Source organism: Hydra vulgaris, chromosome 11 (assembly GCF_038396675.1).
Source record: "Hydra vulgaris chromosome 11, alternate assembly HydraT2T_AEP".
Lineage (NCBI taxonomy): Eukaryota > Metazoa > Cnidaria > Hydrozoa > Anthoathecata > Hydridae > Hydra > Hydra vulgaris.
The window spans coordinates 40,030,001-40,054,069 of record NC_088930.1 but is presented as its reverse complement, the minus strand read 5'-3'; the positions used below and the strand labels follow the sequence as shown (position 1 = coordinate 40,054,069).

At 27.8% G+C, this 24,069-nt stretch overlaps 1 protein-coding gene across 1 annotated transcript in view; it reads right to left on the bottom strand.

Annotated features, from left to right (window-relative positions):
• Positions 1-24,069, bottom strand: part of LOC136087639 (mitochondrial inner membrane m-AAA protease component paraplegin-like) — a 37,079-nt gene that overhangs the window by 5,501 nt on the left and 7,509 nt on the right. Inside the window, 12 exon segments of the mRNA XM_065811063.1 lie at positions 39-85; positions 423-495; positions 10,792-10,854; positions 10,856-10,876; positions 11,064-11,179; positions 14,885-14,938; positions 14,941-14,994; positions 15,448-15,610; positions 15,685-15,808; positions 19,337-19,445; positions 23,167-23,287; positions 23,932-24,040. Coding sequence (XP_065667135.1) covers positions 39-85; positions 423-495; positions 10,792-10,854; positions 10,856-10,876; positions 11,064-11,179; positions 14,885-14,938; positions 14,941-14,994; positions 15,448-15,610; positions 15,685-15,808; positions 19,337-19,445; positions 23,167-23,287; positions 23,932-24,040 — 1,054 coding nt within the window.

The window sequence follows — 24,069 nt, the reverse complement described above, 5'->3', positions numbered from 1 at the left end:
CAATAGTAGATAATAAAATTATAATAAAAGTAATAAACCTGCTGATAAGCCATTTTAGTTTCTAACTTTAGATCATCCTCAGCTCCTTTTAATAAACAAGAAATATGAATAAGTAAGATAAAAAAGAAAAGAAAAAAAAGACAAAGTAAATATATCCAATTAGATAACTTAAGACATGCTAAAAGAGATATTCATCTTGTAAATATCATACCTTAATTATCCTTTTAAATTAAAAAACACTTAGTCTCCATTCTATTATTTTTCTAATTTTATACACTAGCATGATCTAATATATTCTAGTAATAATAGTATGCAATAAAATATGTACAAAATAGTAACTATAAATAAAATATATACAATATAGTAATTATAAAAATATAAAAATATTAAACAAAACTTAATTCAAGTTCATAAATGATTACCAGTTGTTATGCGACCAAAAGTAATTGCCTCTGCAGCCCTTCCACCTAAATGTCCACACATCATGTCAAATAACTAAAGATAAATAAAAAACAGAGCAAATAATTAAAATTTAATTAAAAAATTAATAAATTGATAGACATATACAATGAGTTTATTTCATATAAAAATATAATTAAAAAAAAACAAAAATGGAATGCAGTTTTAATTTTTTACATGCTTGGCAACAAAGGATATCAATATTCCATTAAATATCATAAAAACACTATAAGAGTTTAATTCATATAAAAAAATGTTTGTTTAATAACCTATAAAAAAACATATTAAGATAATATTTAAATTGTGTACACATATAAATACATATGTGTTATATATATATATATATATATATATATATATATATATATATATATATATATATATATATATATATTAGGGTGGTGGTAAAAACAACTTATTTTAAAAATGTCAGCTGACAACCCCTAAATGTGTTTTATATAATAAAATAATACTGGATTTAAAAAATTTTTTGAATAAAAAATATTTCGGGTGCCACAAGGCCCTTATACATCAAACAGGTTCCTAATATTATAAATAAAAAAGTTTTTCAAAAGTATATCATGTTGGGTCTCAAAAGAAGCAAAATTTTATAAAAAATCTAAAAATAAAAAATATTTTATAAAAAAAAAATTATTTAATATTTTTTTTGAATTATAAATAAAAAAAATAAAAATTTTTGATTGTTAGTTTTAAAGGTAATTTTTTTTGCAATAAACTATAAAATAACAATTTTTTTTAAAAATAATTGTTATTTTTGAAATTTTTATAAAATTTTGCTTCTTTTGAGACCCAACATGACATACTTTTGAAAAACTTTTTTTTTATAATATTAGGAACCTGTTTGATGTATAAGGGCCTTGTGGCACCCGTAAAAATATTTTATTCAAAAATTTTTTAAATCCAGTATTATTTTATTATATAAAACACATTTAGGGGTTGTCAGCTGACATTTTAAAATAAGTTGTTTTTAGCACCACCCTAATATATATATATATACATACATATATATATATATATATATATATATATATATATATATATATATATATATATATATATATATATATATATATACATACATACACTATAGTGTATAAAGATAACAAATTGTTACTAGTTTTTCCTACCTTTATAGCATTTTGAGAAAAAGAAGAAATAAAAGAAAATAAAGAATAATAAAGAGAAGAGAAAATGAAAAATAATAAAAGGGAAGATTGCTGCTCCATGCCAAACCCTTAGTCAATGTAGCAGCACTCCTTTGCAGCAACAGGCTATAGTATAGTCGATGTATTTACTGAAGCCCCCATTTGTAGCAGGCTATTTCAGTTTGATGTCAGAGATGTATCTAAACATGCATTGATAGTTATATATATATATATATATATATACTGTCAGATCGGGTTATCCTGCTACTGGTAACATGTAAAACAGAACAATCTCCTTCATGTCAAGCTGACTTGTAGGATACGCCTTTTAAGGCAAAGGCTAGGAGATGCCAACTCCGATTTAAAACACCCCCTGCCTTGGGACTCTTGGTTGAGTAAAGGCTAGAGATGGTGTCTCGATAAAAATACTCATCTTGGGCAGATGTTAAATGCACCCAACTACTGTCTTGTTGAAGGCCTCCTTGGCAAAGACTTAAGGGGTAAACAGTTTCTATCTGTTAACCAGCCTCGCACCCCTTCTTCATCTATTAGGCTGGCGCAGATGTATTTTTAATACATTGTTTCCAGTTTAGGATGTTGAATGCTGGATCTTCTTGACTCAATGCATGGGTTTTGCTTGTGTCTCTGTTTTTATGACTAGGCAACTCATTCTATTATCTCCTAATGAGGGTACAGCTCTAAAACTCAGTTTTATGGTTCTGAGGCCGGCTGGTAGTCAGGTTTCCCGAACTCTATGGTAGCTCTCAGAGAGGCTGATTCTATCAACAGCTGAAAAATATCAAAGTATTAACAGTGCCATGTTGCGCATGGATGGTGTCCCTGTTTGTACTTTTGGTGTGCATTGCGGAAGCCACATTTGGAGCCCTTTGTTACGGCTTAGGGTTTATTAGTAGTAATGAGACAATTGCTTGGGCTATTAAACAGTGTTCTGAGTACTATCTATGCTTTGAGTCAAGTTCTTCAATCTAATTTAAAAATGAATAAAGTACCAAAAACTATAAAACACAAAAAACCATCATCATCACCAAGTTCTCTAAACCTATCATTAACTAATATTCGTGGTCTTCGAAGTAACTTTTCTTCTGTTGAGTCTTATCTCTTGCAAAGTTCACCAGACCTACTTGCTCTTTGTGAGACTAATTTGAGTTCGGCTGTCTCATCTTGTGATCTTAGTGTTGATGGTTATCTTCCTCTAATTCGTAAAGACTCCAATAGTCACATGCTTGGCCTGGGCATTTACATTCGTAAGAATCACATTGTTGTGAAACTAGGTTTGAATCCACAGACTATTCTTTTATGTGCTTTCATTTAGCACCACTTCACTCTATTGCCTTTCTCTTTGTTCTATATCGCTCTCCTTCATCTCAAAACTGCACACTTTTTGACGTTATTTCTGATCATATTGACCAAGCCCTCTCTCTTTATCCATCAGCTAATATAGTTGTTGTTGGTGACTTTAATGCTCACCTCTCTGAATGGCTTGGCTCTAGTGTCAGTGATTGGGCAGGCATTAAAGCCCACAACTTTTGCCTTTCTCAATCCCTAACTCAAATAGTCAACATTCCAACTCGCTTTCCAGACAACCCGAACCATTTACCTTCTCTACTCGACTTATGTCTTGTTTCTGATCCTAGTCAGTGCTCAGTTTCTCCACATTCACCCTTAGGTTCTTCTGATCACAGTTTGATCTTTTAAAACTAATACTTCATTCTTCTTCATCACCTGAATCCCCCTATTATCGAACCTCTTACAACTACAGTAAAGCTGACTGGGATTCTTTCCGTGATTTCTTCGTGATGGCCCTTGGGTAGAAATTTTTCATCTTCCTGTCGACAAATGTGCTTCTTGCATAACTTCGTGGATTCAGGCTGGCATGAAATCTTTTGCCTTTCCTCGACGATTCCAGGTCAAGCCTCACTCTCCTCCACGGTTTTCTTCACACTGTGCTGCTGCGATTGCCAATCGAAACCGTTCTTTCCATATTTATCAGCAAAACAATTCTCCAGGAAACAGGCGTCTGTTTATTACTGCTAGAAACAATTGTAAAAAAGGTTTTGTCTAACACCAAAACCTGCTATTCTCAGGTCATGAAATCTCGTATCTCATCTCAAAAATTAGGCTCTCGTGACTTCTGGAGAATCTTTAATAATATCAATAATAAGGGCAAATCTATAATTTCACCTCTCTTGTATGGTTCGAGTTTGTCACCTCACCTAAAGACAAAGCTGAATTGTTTGCTAAAAACTTTTCATCAATATCATCTCTTGATTCCACTAGTTGCTTTCTACCTGATATTGCCAACAAACTGGTTGATCCATTGCTTGACATTCATATCACTCCAGCATCTGTATCTAAAGTGATTTCCTGCCTAGACTCTTCTACAGCTTGTGGCCCGGACAACATACCTGTTATTGTCTTGCAGAAGTGTTCTCCGGAGCTGTCATTATACTCTCAAAACTATTTAACAAGTGCTTATCAGAGTCTTGCTTTCCAGCATGCTGGAAAGCGGCATCTGTTATCCCTATCTTCAAAAATTCTAGAGAGCGATCTGATTTGTCTAACTACCGTCCTATTAGTCTTCTTCCTATCATAAGCAAGGTTTTTGAATCTTTAATTAAAAAACACTTAATTTCTCATCTTGAATCTAATCACTTACTTTCTGACCATCAATATGGATTTCGATCTTCTCGTTCTACAGCTGATTTGTTAACAGTAATCGCTCTCGACATTTCAAAAGCTTTTGATAAAGTTTGGCATGCTGGTCTTCTCCATAAACTTCTTTATTATGGTGTATCCGGCAACATCTTTAAGATCATTGAATCCTTCCTTTCCAATCGAAGCATAAAAGTTGTCCTCAATGGACAACACTCTTCTTATTCTGTAACTTCAGGGGTTCCTCAAGGTTCTTTCCTTGGCCCTATACTCTTTTTAATCTACAACAATGATCTTCCAGATATTCTCTCATCTAAGGTGGCATTAATTGCTGATGACACTACCATTTATTCTTGTCGTGATAAAAAACCAACACCCTCTGATTGCTTGGAGGGGGCATTTGAGCTTGAAAAGGATCTTACTTCTGCTACAGCATGGGGCTCACAGTGGCTGGTGAACTTTAATTCAGATAAAACTCAATTTTTTTTCAGCCAATCGTTATCGCAATAATTTAGATCTTCCTATATTTATGAACGGTGATGTACTCAATGAGTCACCTACTCTTTATCTTCTAGGATTAACTCTTACTTCCAATCTTTCTTGGAAACCATATATCAAATCAGTTGCAAAATTAGCATCTGATAAGGTTGCATCTTTTTATCGAGCTCATCACTTTCTTACTTCGGATTCTATTCTCTATCTCTATAAATCTCAAATCCGGCCTTGTATGGAACATTGTTGCCATATCTGGGGCGGATCCTCTAATGATGCCCTTTCTCTTTTAGACAAGGTGCAAAAACGCATTGAAAACATAGTTGGACCTGCTCTTGCAGCCAACCTCCAACCATTATCACATCGTCGTAATGTTGCTTCTCTTTCTCTTTTCTACAAATACTATAATGGGCACTGCTCTAAAGAGCTAGCATCTCTTGTGCCATCTACTATAACTCATTCTCGTGTTACTCGTCATTCAATTAAGTGTCATCCTTTTTCTGTCACTGTTCCTAAGTGCTCCAAAAACGCTTATTTGTCTAGTTTTTTCCTCGAACATCAGCTCTTTGGAATTCGCTTTGTCCTTCATCTTGCTTTCCTGACTCATATAATTTGCAATCTTTTAAGTCGTCTGTCAATCGTTATCTTGCTTTAATTAGTGGCTGCTTGCAGCCTTGTTGGAAGCAAGGATGTTTAAAATATATATATATATATATATATATATATATATATATATATATATATATATATATATATATATATATATATATATATATATATATATATATATATATATATAATTTAACAAAAATGGCAGTAAAACAAATATCAAATCTACTTTATTTCTTATTATCTTCTACTAAAACTAAAAAATTTATAAATTGGTATGATTAACTAATTACAAATGGAAAAAAAAATTAAAAGTATTCGATTTGTGGAGAAAATAGAATTAGCCTCATTTTGCTATATACAAGAAAATACAGAAAATATTTTGTTTTCACGCTCATTTAATGTTTATTATTGCTTCCTGAATTTTTAGTGACTTCAAATACGCGACTTGACATAATAGTCACAAGATTTTGGATATTTTCTATAGATATTTTATTCCAAGCTTCTCTGATACAAGTTTTCAACTCCAAGGTGGATTCAAATTGCTTACCATTTTCATAAACCTTTCTAGAAAGTATTCCCCATAGATTTTCAATTGGGTTAAAATGGGATTTACATGCGGGCCATTCTATTATGTGAACATTTTTTTCCTAAACCAAGCTTTTGTAAGCTTTGAATTATGGATAGCAGCATATCTTGTTGAAAAGTGAAATTTTCATCCATCGATTCCTCACCATGTTCAAGCAAACTTATTTCTAATAAGTCATTGTAGTCCTGTGAATTCATTTTTGTAAAAATATATGCCAGTGGGAGTTCTCCAGCAGGAAAAAGCCCCCCAAACCATAACAGTTCCACCACCAAAGTTATGACTCATCCAAGTTTCTTTCTCTTTTCAAAGATCATGCCAGTAATATTGATAACCATCAGGACCATCTAAATTGAAATTTTTTTCATCACTAAAGAGAACTGGATGCCACTCTTCCTGCCAAGACATGTGTTCTTTTGCAAATTGTGATATTTAACTTCTTTATGACGAGCAGTACATTGGTTTGGCTCCATTTTCCAAACTGTGTTTGGATCTTCATGTAAGATTTGTCTCACACGTTGAACAGATACAGGTAATTATAAATTAGCACGAATTTGAGATGCAGTCATGTGCTGAGCAGCAGCCTCATCAATAATTATTTTCAGCAAACTGAAAATAATTATTGATGAGGCTAATTCTATTTGTTACCGCAAATATCAAGTATTATAAGCTTTATGTTTTATCAAATGTACCGCAATTTAATTATGCTACAGGTATACGTACCGCAAAAACACTAAAAAAAGCACATCTCAATAACTTTTTTATTATTTGCTTTTGAGAAAAACTGAATGTGTTTAGAGTTGCTTAAAGTTCTTCCCAGCTAGTTTGATTAATTTTTAAGAAATAGTTTTGTTGTTATTGTTAAATGAACTTTTGTTGTTTTTTGTATGTGAACCCCAAAAACCGCATTTAATTTATCGATTGTATCTCTGCAGCTAGTGAAACTATGAAGCTGAAATTTGGCGTGTCCTAATATTATTTGATCTGCTTTAAATAAAACCAGTTACTGCTAACTTAATCTTGGAGAAAATACCAGATGCACCACAAAAACCACAAGATAGATATACCTAAAAATTTTATACGCTATACATGTGTTCTCACATTTTACTATGATTATATTTGATTCTATGTAACCTCTTGATTCTAAAGATGTCATTGCAGTGTTTTAAACAAAGTTTGCATCGTGTTTTTTTACGTATTAAAAATCAATAACATTTTTAGAACATAGTAATTGCAAGAATTTATTAAAACTTACTTTGTGTTTGAACCTAGAGCAAAATCTAAATTTTTACTTGAAAGTTGTTCATCTAGATATGTTCTGTAAGCGACTAATGTACTCTAAAATGTTTAACGATAATTTTTTTAATCAAATAGAGTTAGAAAAAAATAACATAGAAATAGCATAAGAAGGAAGCCAAAAGAAAGAAGAAACTAAAGAAAAATTTATTAAATGTAAAGTTGAATGTTTTTGCAAACAAAGGAAATGTCAAGCTTTTGGCCTAAAGCAATGTCCTAATTGTCTTGATCTTCTCCGTTCAATTTGCAGCAAAGTTAGTTGCAGAGTTGATGGTGTTAAACCGGTTATGCTTTTACCAGCAAACCAGCACTTCTCCACATCTAAAAGACTGATATACGACCATTATAATGAATGCAATGACAATCAATAATCTTTTTTTGAATTAAAGTACTATTTTATTATTTATCTATGTTATCTTAACATTGTTGTAGTAACCTATTATTATAATAATTTAATAAAGTTTGCAGCCATTTTAGATATCTGTGTTATTACTGCTGTGTTCAAATATTGTTTTTAAGAAAAATATATACTATTTTCTTTAAAAAAAATCAAATACAATGGTAATTTATTGTTGCTGTTTTCCTTTCAAAACATAGTCTATAAAGTGAGTTCTATAAAATGTATCCCAAAAACAACAATAATACTTCCTTTCTTTATGAGGGTGTTATAAAGATTAATAACTACTTGAGAAAAAAAAATTTTTTCAGTTTCTTATCCATAGGTAATAGAAAATCTATATTTTGCTAACTTATTCTTTGATATGGCTTCTAGGCTCCTACAAAACAAAAAAAACTACACACTTTTATAAATTTTTACTCTAGCGCAAATACCAAAGTATTTAACAAATAAAAAAAATCACTAAAGCTGCTTTAATCTATAGGCTGACATATTAGCTATCATAATATATCAAGTTTTTTGAATCCTGAATCTTTTTCTACATGCTAGGTCACTAATGCCAACATTGTGGTTTTTGCGGTACAGTTGTTTTTGCAGTACATATACCTGTATATTATAAGTTGTTATTTGTAACAATAATTATATGTGTGTGGATACAAAAGATGCACTGCAAAAACTTGCTTACAGATTTACAAAATATTGGATTAGTACATGGTGAGGCTAATTCTATTTTCTCCACTGTATAAAGTGCTTCCAGAAAGTACTAGCACACTTCTAATTTTTTTTTATCTCTAAATGCAACTTTAAATGAATATAAATCAAACACTAATTTTAATTTGAAACTAATTTTATTTTAAATAAAAGGTGAGACACAATACAATACTTATAATTTTAATTATTTGATTTTTTTTTCTTCAAGAATTAATTTGAAGTTAAATAACTACTCTGAGTGAAAATTTCCGAAGCTGACTTTGCATGACAATTTTAAAAAGATAACACTCCTTGCCACACAGCATGCTCAATACAAGGAGGAAAAACATTGAATCTGGTGCTGGTAGTAACCTGCTTGCTCACCTGATTTGAATCCTTTTGCAAATCTTTGGAGTTGATGAAATCCAAAATACAAAAAAGCAAGTCCACTAACTTGCTGCAGTTTAAAACTGCAAGCAATACTGTGCCACAAGATTTAATCAAAAAATTTATAGACTTCATGCCAATATATATATAATATATATACACACATATATATATATATACATATATATATGTATACTTATATAAATATATAAATGCGGTATAAATTATATAAATGCTTTTATATAAATATATAAATGCGGTAGTGGTGTAATGGTAGAGCGTTTGCCTCATAAGCAAGAAGTTCTGAGTTCGATCCCCACCCCCGTCCCTCGTGGTACAGCGCTGGACTTTCTTTTCCACAGTGCAGTGGCCTTGTTTGTCAAGGTTTGTGTTTCATATGTCAAATATGTAAGCTTATTCTACAAGAAGTTCAACTCAATGTTCTCATAAGACAGAGCAGTAACAAATTAGTAAAAAAACATCTAACTTGAACTTTTACTGTCAGTTTCTCTTTCAATAGGATTATCAGGAAGCTTTCTGATAATCCTGCAGAAAAACACAATATTTTAAAATCTTGACCTGTATCGAGTTACACTTAAAACATTAGTTTAAAATCTGAAACTGAAGACATTACAGAAAAACAATAATGGACAATAATTGTTACAAGCCAATAAAAATCACAAATAATAATGACATAGTAAATAGCTAAAAATAATAGCATTAGTAATAAAAATAATAATAATAAAGTAGACTGATAAATTTACAATATAATAAAATGCGTGTTTATTTAAAGAAGTCAATATGTCTTTATCAAATCAAAGCCATATGTTTATATTTTTATAAATAATATTTACATATATTTAGATTTACTATCAATAAAACAACTAATTTTATAACAAGAAAGAACAAAACTAAAATTTTTTTGTAAAAGACCCATTTATGTTTTTTTGTGATAAACTTTGATGCGAATTAGACTTTTTGATAAGCATCTTAAAATGCAACTGGATTTTCCATAGCAAATTTAGATTTTTTATCTTATGTTTTTTATGAGATATATAAAGAAATCTTGAGCTTCAAACTCTGAATTTAAAATAGCAATATTGTCATCCACATAACATTCGTAAAAAATTGGTACGGAAGATTGGCAATTATTACAGCATATTTGCTCATGGAACCTGATAAACATATTTGCTATAATTGGTGATAGAGAAAAAATTATTGCAATGCCATTATCTATTTTCATTATATTTTCATTGATCATAATATTTTTAGTTAAATAAGAAATGAGAAAGCATATTTTGAAAATTAAAGTAAAACTTTTAATTGAGCCTTAAAAAAGTATTTTGAACTAGTTATGTTTTAAAGAACAAATCTGTAGCTACTTTTATAGTTTCTTTAAGTGGAATATTTGTAAATTAGTTTTCTGTAAACTTGTCTATTATATCAACTCTATTTAACTTTTCAACAAAAGAAAACAAGTCAAAATTAGAAAAATGTTTCAGTAAATGAGAAGATAATAAATCAAAAAAATGTTTGACAAATTTATAACATTAAAAGCATGCTGTTGTGAGCCAAACTGTTTGTTAGGATAAATTTTACTGTAAATGTCTTTTTCAAAATATTTGAATTGTTTCCTAACACACACTACTAAGATTACATTATGACTAATTAGCTTTAATAAAGATACCAATTATATAAAAGTTTAATACCGGTGTAAAAGATGAACAATTATTATATTGATATTTTTTGATTGCCAACAACAAAACATGTTACAATAAACATTGTAACAATGAAATTTGTTATGATTAACACTGTAACAATGAAACATGTTATGATTAACATTTTAACAATGGAACATGTTACAATTTACACCACAACAACAAAACAACGTTACGATTAAAGAATATCATGTTGTTGTTTTTTTTAAATACTTAAAAAGTAATAAAATATAAAATTGTTTTATTTGATTATAAATCAAAAAAATATTTCAAACCTCAAATAAAAATAATGAACATTGAGTACACTCAAACTTAAACCTGTTCATTAGTATGAAGTTTTATGTCAAGCGGAAACTTTTGTGTGTATCCAAAAGGAGAAGACATTAGAAGATATAATTGATATCTAAACATAAAATTTTTAAAATGATAAAAATTCAGTCAATCCATCAACACGAACAAGCACCATTTTTATTCAAAAATTTATTATATACATCAAATATTTTTCTTATTTTGTTAAATGTGTTATTTATATTTTTTGTACTTTATTTCTATAAAAGCAAAAGAATAAAAGAATTTCAGATTCTAAAAACCTTAAGCACAGGTTCAGTGTATTTTAACATCCAATTGACAATAGCATGACCAGCTTCATGATACGCAACTATACGTCTTTCTATATCACTCATTGTGTTGGTACGCTTTTGAATACCTAAAGAAAAATGCATTTTCAATACCTAAAGAAAAATGCATATTGTTATAAATAAATGTAATCTGCCTGCTAATGTAGTGCATTTAACCCTCCTAGATTAAGCTTATGTAAGCTGCAAGTGATTATCCTGAGTATTTGCTCATCTTTTTAGACCTCAGTTTAAAACTCTGCCTTGACATCATAATCAATTGAAAATCAACATGTATTCTGTTATCTATGATTATTTTCAACTTGTTTCTCTGCACAGTGGCCTTGTTTGTCAAGGTTAGTATTTTGGAGTTAGAGAGCTGAGAGAGGGTTAAAACCACAATTAAGTAGTCTCCTTGTCTGTAGTGGCCTTGTCGGACTTGGGGAGGTGAATTAAAATAAAATAAAAATTAAAGCAATTTAATAATTTTTTTTTACTTTAGTTAAAGTGATAACCAAGTGCTAAGTCAAGTTGTGTTCATATCATAAATAATCCTTAAAAAATAAGTTTAATGTTAAATTTTCAGAACACATTATTTATCGAGACATTAGCAAAAAACTATATAATTTTAATGTCATTTTATTTTTCTCAAAGGTAAGTGCAGGCTTTTTGATTTTTTTTTTTAAATACTGGTCTGTTTAATGAGCTTTTGTAGTTGATAAATAATATCAATACAAAAAAAATCTTTCAAATAGCTTAAACTCGAGTTACAAATGTTATGTTTGGGTTTTTCCTATTGCAATTAATTTTTATGAAGAAGAATACTTTTGTATATAACCTTTTATAAAACAAATAAAAATAACATGATAAATAAATAAACGCTTTAAAAGTCTAACTTATATTTTTATTGGTATTATACTGGTATTTGTTAAAAACAAGTTCTGCTTATAAAATTTTAAAACCAAAAATTTTTTTCTTCTTTATTGATTTTTTTGGATTTAGTAAGAAATAATGCATATTAATAAGAAATTTCAAGGTATACAAAAACAAAATATTTTAATGGAAATAAAAAGTAAAACAATGTTAGAAAAGCAGTATTCTTCGTTTAAGTACAATTTTTATTTTGTTCTAAGTTTCCAGTTGAACTGATGCGCAAAACAATTTTTTAAAAAAAGGGGAAAACCCAATCTAATTGTTTAGTTGTGTAAATCGTATAAAAAACTTTGCGGTAAGTAGATTTATTATTAAAACCAGATATTTTTATATCGAAAAAACTATGCAGATTCATGGAGTTAATATTAACCTCTAAACTGGAAGTATAATGGCATAAAAACAAATGTTTTTTGTTAATATTTCAATAAATCAATTGTTTTGTTTATTTTAATAAACTTAAAATTTATTTTCTGTTTATTTACAAAAAAAAAACATAACTTGTTTCTGCAATTGGGAATCCCTTTAAAAAACAGTTAAAAATTTAAACTAAAATTTGATCCAATACTCGCTTTTTATTTAGGTTAAAAGTGTGATAATTTTAACACTGCATTGAGTATTTATGGCTGACATAAACAGTCCTTTATTCAACCTGGGCAAATCCTGTACTCTTAGGTACACAGGCGCACTAAAAACATTAAAATGTATCAACTAAATGTAAAAAGCTTTTTTTCAAATTATTACTTATTAAAGTAGAAATGCTAAGACACCTGTTTTCCTAAAACAAATTAAAAATTCAACATTTTTTATCAAGGTTTTTGTAACTAATAAAAATAGTTTATTAGTGCAATAGTGTCATGTATTATTTATTGTCATGTACCATTTAAATACAGAGGCAGAGCTTTCACAAGTTCAATATAGCTATTTCACAGGCATAGTGTGAACTCATAATATTTCTATTTTAATATCAATGTCAAATGAGGATGTGTCACAAAAAATTATGGTAATTGAAGCTTGGGGATAAGAAGACCCCAAATTATGGTCCCCTAACTCTTTAGCAGGGGATACTGTATTTTAAACATAATTGTATTGTTCCCAAGCTCCAATTAACACAACTTTTTGAAACAAATACTTATTTGACCTGCATTTATTAGTATTAAAATATAAATGTTTGGAGTTCACACCATGCCTGGAAAATAGCTATATTGAACATGTGAAGACTGTGGCTCCAATTCTAAAATATATACATTTATCATTTATATATATTAGGGTGTCCCAAAAAACAACATTTTTGAAAAATATATGCAGAGACCCCCTTAATGTGTTCGATCTAATACAAAAACACTAGATTTAAAATTTTTTTGAATAAAAAATATTTTAAGGGGTCCCTCAAGACCCTGGAATATTTAATGGGTCCCTAATATTTTCAAAAAAAAGAATTTTTTCAAAAATATGTCAACCTGGTAATCAAATGAAGCGAACTTTTATAAATATTTGAAAATTAATATTGATTTCAATTTTAGATTTGTTATTTTTGGTTGTATTACATGTAAATTTACGTTTTTTAACAAAAAACAAAAAAATGCATTTTTTATGTATTTTTATGACAATTTTGATAAATAAGTTAAAATTTTTCAAAATTAAATATTATTTTTGAAATTTTTATATAATTTTGTTTCATTTGAGTACCAGGTTGACATTAAATATTAGGGACCCATTAAATATTCGAGGGTCTTGAGGGACCCCTTAAAATATTTTTTATTCAAAAAAATTTTAAATCTAGTGTTTTTGTATTAGATCGAACACATTAAGGGGGTCTCTGCATATATTTTTCAAAGTGTTCTTTTGGGACACCCTAATATATATACATGTATCCTTTATTAACCTACATAAAAAATAAAAAACTCCTTGATAGACTATTACATTTTAATAGACAATAACTACTTTGGCAAAGAATGAAGCATAGAATGTGTTAGAAAACTATAATATATTTATATAAATTCATATAAGTATATTTATATAATATTTATGTTAAGTTTATCACAGGTTTCTCAATTAACTCTTTTTCAGTAACATGTTTTTAAAAAACTGGTTTTACCTGACATAAAATTTTAATTTCGTGAACATTACTATTTTTTTAAACTTAAATGTTAAACTCAAATCTTCTGTAAACTGTTCTCCAAAGCATAAAACTGAGTTAAAGAATAAAATTGTTGTAATAAACCTTAGTATAGCCTCCTAAGACAATATATTGCTTACAAACAATACATTTTAAAAAATATATACATAGTGACAATGTTTTAAACAATATATTGCATAAGAGACAATATATTTTAGATAACACATTGCATTGAGACAATATAATGCAAAGAGAAATGTTTTGAAACATTTTAACATTTCCAAACCTAACATTAATATAAAAAGACATTTAAGATAAAAAAACTTGTTTCTCCATTTTAAAGGCTGGAAAAAAAAAGCTTGTTATTTTAATCAAGGTTTGTTATTCAGAGTTATTGAGTTAAAAATTTAAAATTTAAAAAACAATTAAAAACAAAATGAGTAGTCTCATTGACTGTGGTGGCCTTCTTTACCCTTAATAAGTGAACAGATATAAAAAATTTTATAAATATTTATTTTTCTAATTTCTTAATTTTTATACATCATTTATTGTAGCAACAAAAAATGGAAAAATTTACAACATTTTATTTTAAGATATTAACAAATAAAATACATTAAATAATAAATAAAAATATTTTGTAAACAGAATCAATAACAATATTCAAATTTTATTTATGTAATGATTAAACTTAGTAAATTAAAAAAAGTATTTGTTAATAACTATAAAATAAAAAAAAAGTAAAAAGAACCTGCAATTACACGTTCAACAGCATACTCAAAATTTGCAGAGTCCACACATTTTCATTTAACCGAGCTGCATGCAACGCAGCCTCATTACAAATGTTTGCTATATCAGCTCCTACAAAATTCAAAAGTTTTAAAAAGCAATTTTTATCAAAAATAAGTTGAAAACTCTTAGTTATAAATGTAAATAAAAAAGTAAACAAATATTACTCAAAAAAATGAAAATTACATTATCAAGATTATTGATATTCACATTTATTTCATTATTAAACAATATTTTATAAATTTTAACGCTAAAGTTGTTTCATAGAAAATTAACTATAAAAGTTAATGAAAATTTCATATAAAAATTTTAGTATAATTTCATAATTATTTAAGTTTAATTTACAACTCGGATTAATATAACTATTAGGTATAAATTACTTTTTAAAAATTTATAATTTATAAAAAATATAATAAGCAGAGTTATCGACCATAATAATTATAATTTAATATCATAACTATATTCATAATTATAATATTAATTACATAACCTGCTTTAAACCAAAAACTAAAAAACAATACTTGCCCGCTTTTCCAGGAGTGAGTTCTGCTAATCTCTCAGAGTATTTAGTTAATGAACTCCCTAACTTTAAATCACTTAAATAGATTTCAAAAATGTCTTTACGCTCAACAAGTGTAGGTAAATCAATTGTAATGGTTCGATCAAAGCGACCAGGACGCATCAAAGCCTGTAAGATAAATGCTAAATATGTTCCAATAACACATAAGAATAAAATTCTTAACATAAAAATAAAAACTAAACCTGGTCAAGAATATCAGGTCTATTTGTTGAGGCCAACATAACTACTCCCTCTCCACTGTTTATACCATCCATTTCAACAAGTAGTTGATTTAAGGTACTTTCTTGTTCACTGTTGCCACCTTGTCTATAAAAACATCAAATATCACTATTATTAGTAAAAAAAAGTCATTTAACTCTGCCAAAATATCTGGTCAAGTTTATTTGGTCTTCCAAGGTCAAGTCTATGTGTCACTTTCTACTTTTTTTTTGTAAAACTACTCTTGAATAAACCACAAAATCATTGTATAAAAGTTCTGCAATCTTAGTTTGCTTATAGCATGATATTTAAAGCTGCTTAATTTATTCAATTTTTCTCTAGAATAATTTTGTGGCTACAATTGAACTTTTTTGTAGCTATTCTTAGCTTTTTAGTTCATTTTTGTTTCTAAAGTGATTTATCTGATTCTTCTTTAAACTTCTCCTAGAAATGTTTTGCTAAAATTTACCTTATGTTAATTTTCTTTGCATAAAATACGTACAATCATTAGGATTTTAATGTGTTTTTTTTGTTATTAATAAGATTATTTTCCCAGAAAAAAGGAACATTAATATTAATATAAATCAAAGATGCAAAGAAGTGCCAGTTGTTAAGAAAAAACAAACAAAAAAAAACACTTGATGCGTTTTTCATTAATGGAAAGAGGAAAGGAGGAAGGGAGGGGAGGGGGAGGAGAGGAGAACTAGGGCTACTACAGTCAGAGAGGCTAACTGTTTTTTTTTTTTTTTTTTTCGGACAATTTTATTTGATTTATTTTATTGAACTCACTGTCAAACCTAAACTCTAAAACTCTAAAAGAAAAACCTTTTTGAATAATAAGTTTCTTAAACTTAAGCTGGCCAGAAACAGGTTGAGTGGTGTCTATAACACTCATTTCTTTTTATAACTGTGTTTCAACCCTCTCTTAACTCTTTAACTCCAAAACACAAATAATGGCTGCTGAGTGTGAAGAAATAATTTGAGCACAGTACTAGTTGAGCAGGGGTGTCATGGAGATTGAACATATGATATGAAGATAAAAACTTACAACACCCAACCTTTCCCAAATTTATGCAAAACTAATAATTTTTAGGAAAAATATATGGGTTTATATTTTGTAAATGTGTAAATATATTTTTTATATATGAAGTGTTTCTATGTTTGTGATGTGTTATGTTATGTGTTTGTAGTTTGTAAGTGATTATTATGTTGTTTGCATGGTTTCAAATTGTTGTGACTTAGCTTAGTTTACAGCAAGAGTGTTGACCTTGCTAGCTAAGTGGTGTACTTTGTTATAATGTAACTTGGCTTTGTTGAGAGCAAGATTGTTGTTTGTGCAAGTTAAGTGGTGTCCTGTCATGATGAAACACATAAATTAAATCTGTTTGTAGTTAGTGTAGTCATAAAATGTGTTAAAAAAATATTGTTGAAATAATGTGTTTATAAGAAATGTTGAAAAGATATAGTTTCTAATATCTATAATTTTTTTTATATTTATAATTTTAAGTAAATTTTATTGAAAAGATATACACGGTGTGTCCCAAAAATAACCGAACTTTTTGGATATAAAATAAAACACACATTATATTATCATTGAAAGTTATTATTTATTAAAAGTAGGTTCCATCAGACTCAATACAATGTTTAGCACGATCAACCAGCGCATGCATAGATTTTTTTATGTCATTTATAGGAATGTTCTTCAGCATCACGGTTACAGCTGCTTGAATGGCTGGGATATTAACATGCTCCTTTCATCTTGGTTTTCAGTTTTGGAAATAGAAAATAGTCACATGGTGATAGATCAGGCAAATATGGAGGGTGGTTGATGAGAGAAATCCATTTTTTTCATCAAAAATTCGTTCACTTTTTTGGTCGTGAGGTGGTGCATTGTCGTGCAATAAAAACAGTTGTTGCCCTGCTGTATATTCAGGTCTAACACGACTAATTCTTTTCCACAAACGATCTAAAAGAGGGCAGGCCAATAGTATTCTCCATTAACAGTTTGACCTTCTGGAACAAATTCCTTGTGGACAATACCCTTTGAATCATAAAAAGTAATCAACATTGTCTTGATTAGAAAGAGACTTCTGGAAATGCATATTTTTTGGTTTTGGCTCGCCTTTGGAGTTCCATTCAGCAGATTGACGCTTAGTTTCAGGGTCATATTTAAAGTACCATGACTCATCACCAGTTATGATTGAATCAAGAAAGTCTGGATCGTTTTCAACAGCTTCAACAATGTCTTTGCTCCACACGAGCGATTTTTTGGTCTTCATTTAATTTATGTGGAACAAAACGCGCACATACCTTTTCTTTACCCAAATCTTGAGTTAAAATTCTCCAAATAGCGTTTTTACTTGTATTTAATTCCTCAGCCAACATTCTCGTAGTAAAATTTGCATCGATACCAATGATTTCACGGACTTTTTCCACCAATTCAGCACGATTACTAGCTTCTGGATGACCTGGCCTCAGATCGCCATTTAAATCCTCGCGATCATTTTTAAATTATGTAAACCACGTATAAACTTGAGTACGACATACAATCATCACCATAAATCTTTTCATCAATTCGTATGTCTCAGCGAATTTTTTTTCAAGTTTAACACAAAATTTTATATTCGCTCTTTGTTCCATTTTTGTTTTGTAACATTAGGACGAGTTTTTCTTTATTGAAATGGCTGTAACTTTCACATCTGTCATCCGATTTACATGAATGTATGTACGTTTGAAAGAGGATGAATGTATCTTTTTCATGCTGCAAATTATCAATGGATGGCGCTGCATGTTAAATGATTTAAATATGAAGTTCGGTTATTTTGGGGACACACCCTGTATACTTCATTAAATATCTATATACTGTTACTTTTTAGTAAGTTTGTTTAAAAGATGTATACTCTGTTCTTTTTTGTTAACAATTTATGCTTTTTATGATAAATAAATTTTGTTAAATAACTGGCTTCCTTTTTACTAATAGCTCCTCTCCATTTAAACATTTAAGAGTTTCTATTTTCCTTCATTAGATATGCTTAACTTGAATTTATTGTTTTTTTTATTTATAAAGGTAAATATACAAAGTGTTACATAAGTTTTAGTAACTTTCATTAAGTTTTTAGGACTTTTTGTATACTTTTAGAGGATTGTTTGTATATGTTTTCTCCATGATAAGTATGGATCAACTTGTTTGTCAGCTATAACAAGAGGATGTGATTATTGGAATCAAGAGATGAGAATGATGAGAAGTTCTTAGCAAACAATTCAGCTTTATCTTAAGGTGAGGTAACAAAATCATGCAAGAGAGGTGGAACAAAAGATTTCCCCTTAATATAGACACTGTTAAATATCAATATTTACTGTCATTTTGTAGAAATGCTATATGATGATGATGTTACAATATGATGATCATAACTACAATGGTGACTCCAGTGATGCTCAGTTCAGCCAAGAGAAATGTTAAATACAACAGATAAAGAATATAAAAATATGTTATTTAATTTTTAAAAGAAACACCAAATTAATTGATAAGAACCATACCTATGTGTAAATATAAAAATACAAAACTAAGTAACATTACTTAGCAGGAATTATCATTGCGTTAAAATATTACAAAGAATAAACATTTATAAAAAATACCCTGGTCTCCTTGCTCTTCCAATGGCATCAATTTCATCAATATACACAATACATGGAGACATTTTGCGAGCTTGAGAAAATAAATACAGTACTCTAGCAGCACCAACCCCTTTAAACAACATTAAAAAAATGATTTTATACCATTTTAGTAAATATAAAAATAAAAATATTGATATATAAATTGTAGTATATTAAACCTACTTATTATATACTATATTATTATATATTGTAAAAATAAATATTAATTATATATAGTTTCCTTAAAAAGCGGATGAAAAAAGTGAAGACTAAAAAGAAATCAGTTCAAAAGTTTAAGACCACATCAATGACATTTAGGAAATGCAATGAGAACTTGCAATTTAAAAAAAAGAAAAAGTGTTTTCTAAAACCTTTAAAGAAATAAGAAAACTTTACTATGAATTTACACTAAAATGCTCTTGCTTTTTAAATGTACATAAATGATAACAGATATTGTTAAATCTTTTTTGTAGTCAAAGTAAATCCCAATAACGTCAAAAATTTTAGGTTTTAAAACATTCTTAGCAAATGTTTTTACTACTTTACTTGATACTATTATGAAATAAAACAATAACAAAGATCTTATATGTATGTTTCTTTAACATAAGTTATTATGAAATAAAACAATAACAAAGATCTTATATGTATGTTTTTTAACATAAGTTATTATGAAATAAAACAATAACAAAGATCTTATATGTATGTTTCTTTAACATAAGTTATTATGAAATAAAACAATAACAAAGATCTTATATGTATGTTTCTTTAACATAAGTTATTATGAAATAAAACAATAACAAAGATCTTATATGTATGTTTCTTTAACATAAGTTATTATATAGTAAATTTATGTTTCTTTGAAAAAATACTTGATTTCATAGTGCTACTTCAAGTTTCTAGTTTTCTAAAAATTAGTTTTATAGCTTTAACATTTTTATTTTTTAGACAAGTTTTCTGTATAATTTTGTTATATAGTAAGTTGTAATTTGTTAATAAATATGAGAACCGAGAGTTTAATGTCAGTGAGAAATATAGATAGTAACAAATTATTAAAAAAAAAAAATCTTAATGTCCATATTTTTTGAAATGTTAATGTATATATTTATTAGAATATATATGCATATAATATATTTTAGCTATATTTTTATACATAATATTTTTGAACCCTGATATAGAATTGTTATGTTATTAAGATTAAATTATATAAAATTTGAATAAAATAAAATCAAAAAATCAGATATAAATTTAAAAAAATCAGATTAAAATAAACAAAATCCCATTGAAATCAAAAAAATCTGATAAAAAATTAAAAAAAAAAATGGTCATGATGTTTAATCTTTTGATAAAAAAGATGTTCTAAAAGAAGACCAATGCGTTACACATCTCCACTCCATCTTCTGGTGCATTATTTCTATAGTACTTATTTTTTTTTAAGTTAAAAAAATAATAATATTGACAATATATTAATTGTTAAATTTCACATAATTTAAAAAATCATTTTTTGACTTGAATAAGACATAAACTTGAGGAAACTAAGCATTTTTAAAAAGTAGATCGTGAGATCTACTTTTTAAAAATTTAACTTTTTTATTTTTTAGACAAGTTTTCTGTATAATTTTGTTATATAGTAAGTTGTAATTTGTTAATAAGAGAACAACACAACTAAAATAAGAGACACAACTTTTATAGTTTCAAAAGAGAAAGGCCTATAAAACTTGTAAAAACAAACTCAATATAAAAAATGCTAAAATAGTCTGAGCAAATATCTCTGTAAGAAACATGTAAGAACTTATGTGTTTAAAGATTCTTTAAAATGTTAGAAAACATTCTAATAAACATGAGCATTAATTGAAAAATGATATTTAAAAAAATCTCATAATCAGACAACTATGGTCAGATTGTTTCTTTAAATATTAAGAAAAATTGCAAACTCTCAAGTTGCTGCAAAAGATTCACTTTTCATATTGTTTTGTTGGTCTTGTTGTTGTGGAGAATATTTGTGGTTCAATGGAAATATGTTTATTTATAATTTGGAATTCAAGAATAAATTACCAATAATATTGTATTAGAAAAGTTGGCAAGACTTTACTGATTATTTGATATCTTTTAGTAGATCTAGTTGTGGTGAACAGTTTTGGCCAGAGTGGAATAATGTGCACCCATAATTATGGGTAGTGGGGCCTATTCTCTCAGACCTCTACCCCAAACTAGCATATATTACCATAATGTGGCATCATTTTATAGGTGTGATTGTAGGAAGCGTTTCTTTATTCAAAAGTTATGGTGAACATTTAAAATTAGGGACTCTAAGAGAGCATTTAAATAAATATTATATTTGTATACTGCTGTTTAACATTACTCACTTCAATGTGTGTGCTTTAAAAACACACTTTAAAGTGTGTGCCTTGTAGATACTGCTGTTTAAAATTGCTCACTTCAATATGTTGATACTGCTATTTTATGTCTAACAGACAAGTTTAGCTATAAAAAAGTTTCATTATAATTACAATATGAAGTTGACAACAATAATTACTTTAAACTTATATAACACTGTAACTTTTATTAATTTATCAAAAAAAAAAAAAACTAGTTAAATACCTGTCTACAATACCTGTCTACAATGGAGAGTTGTCTAAAAAATCAGTGCAAAATTTGAGGAGCTTTATAAACTCAAATGTTTTGATAAAAAAATTGAACTATCTCATTTTAGGAAATAAATAATTTGATGAAATCCAGATTTAGAAATAAACTTAAAAAATGTCAAGTATTGCGGAAACAGAAAAATGATAAACAGGTCATTTGTCTTTTTATTTAACCCAGCTAGCCAAATAAAATCATGCTACTGGGAGGCTATTGATGCTGTGTTGCATCCTGGTCTCAAACTTCCACCCAAAAACACTCTACACAAAAGTTAGGCATTTGTTATAAGGAATGCAGAATAAAAAGCAAAAATTCACCTTTCCAATCCTCCTGATTGCTGCAAAAGAACGAGAATGAAGTATGATTTTAAGACATTAACAAACTTGACAGTTTGTATAGGGTTTTCTATACCAGGATCACAATATTGCAGTGAACTAAAGTGGACTAAAAACTTACCTTGGCATTGTTGCAAACAACAAATTACTTAAAATAAAAGCAAAACTTTAACTTCCTAAGAAAAATAAATAAAATTTTCAAAAGGAATAATTACAATAAAGAAAACAAAAACAAAAAAAATCTTTGAACAAAAAAGCTGTGATTGTGGTATTCTGCATGTCAAAAGAAATGGTAAGAAATGACAGAAAGAAAAAAAAAAAAAAAGTGGTAGCTGATTACAATAATTGCGAGTTTTTGTTTTTTTAACTTTCTATTTAAAATATAAAAGATATAAATTTATATTTTAATTCAATAAAAACATAAAAAATGAAGTAACAAATTTATTTACTCATGCAGTCATGTAGTTCAGTCATGTAGTCATGTGTTTAATTGTAATAATAGAGAAATTGCTTTGTAAGGGTTACAAAATTTGAATCACAACAGTTATTTCTTATTTTAAATACAGTCAAATAATTTTTCTATTAATTAAAAAACACTTAATTTTTATTAAAATACAAAAAGAAAAACTGTCTAGAAGTTAATTCAGGATATTTCTTTTAAAATTTTCTAGTTTAAGAAATCTTTAGGTTTAGATAAAACAAATTTTGTTTAACTAAGAATTGCTCTATAAATGTTGTAGGAAATGCTAAGCAAAAATATATTAAATAAAAGAAGCCACTTATTTATTACGCATTAAAGTAATCAATATGAACCAAAATGTTTAAAAAATCTAATACCTGAAAACATTTCAACAAAATCTGAACCCGCCATGGAGAGAAATGGAACAGAAGATTCTGTAGCTATAGCTTTAGCTAACAATGTTTTTCCAGTTCCTGGTGGTCCGCAAAGTAAAGCACCCTAAAAAAAGTGTAACATATTTGTTAATCTATATCAGAAGCAGGTAAATATGCTCACAAGTAGTATGCAGCCTCCAAGTAGTATGCAGTTTCCAAGTGAGCAAATCGTGGCTCTTGTAATGTTTCAAAATAAATAAATAAATAAAAACAAAAACTGATATCAAATCATTTGATTTATAAAATTTGCTTAAAACAAATATTTAAAGATATATGAAAATATATGAAAAATAATATATATATATATATATATATATATATATATATATATATATATATATATATATATATATATATATATATATATATATATATATATATATATATATATATATATGAAATATATATTACAAGAATAGTTCTTTCAGTTCATTCAAGAATATTTCAAACATAAGGATGTCATTGAGGCTGTTTTAAAAGTTGTTAATTTTTTTTTTTATAATTCACAACTTTTAAAATAAACAATTAAATGATTATTAAATTAATTAAAATTAATAAAGTCAAAAAGATATTCAAGTTGTTTTTTTTTTTTTAAATTATTAAAGCTGCTTGTGATCTTTTAATTTGTTTTTTATGCTTGTGTACTTTGTAATTTTTATAAGTTCCTAAATTATTCTTTCATAAAAATAAAATTTTACAATAAATAACCTTTTGCATTTTTGCTCCTAATTCTTTGAATTTATCTGCATTTTTAAGAAAATCCACAAACTCCATTACTTCCTGTTTTGCTTCATTCATTCCAGCAACCTTTTTGAAACTAAAATTATATTTATATATATATATCGG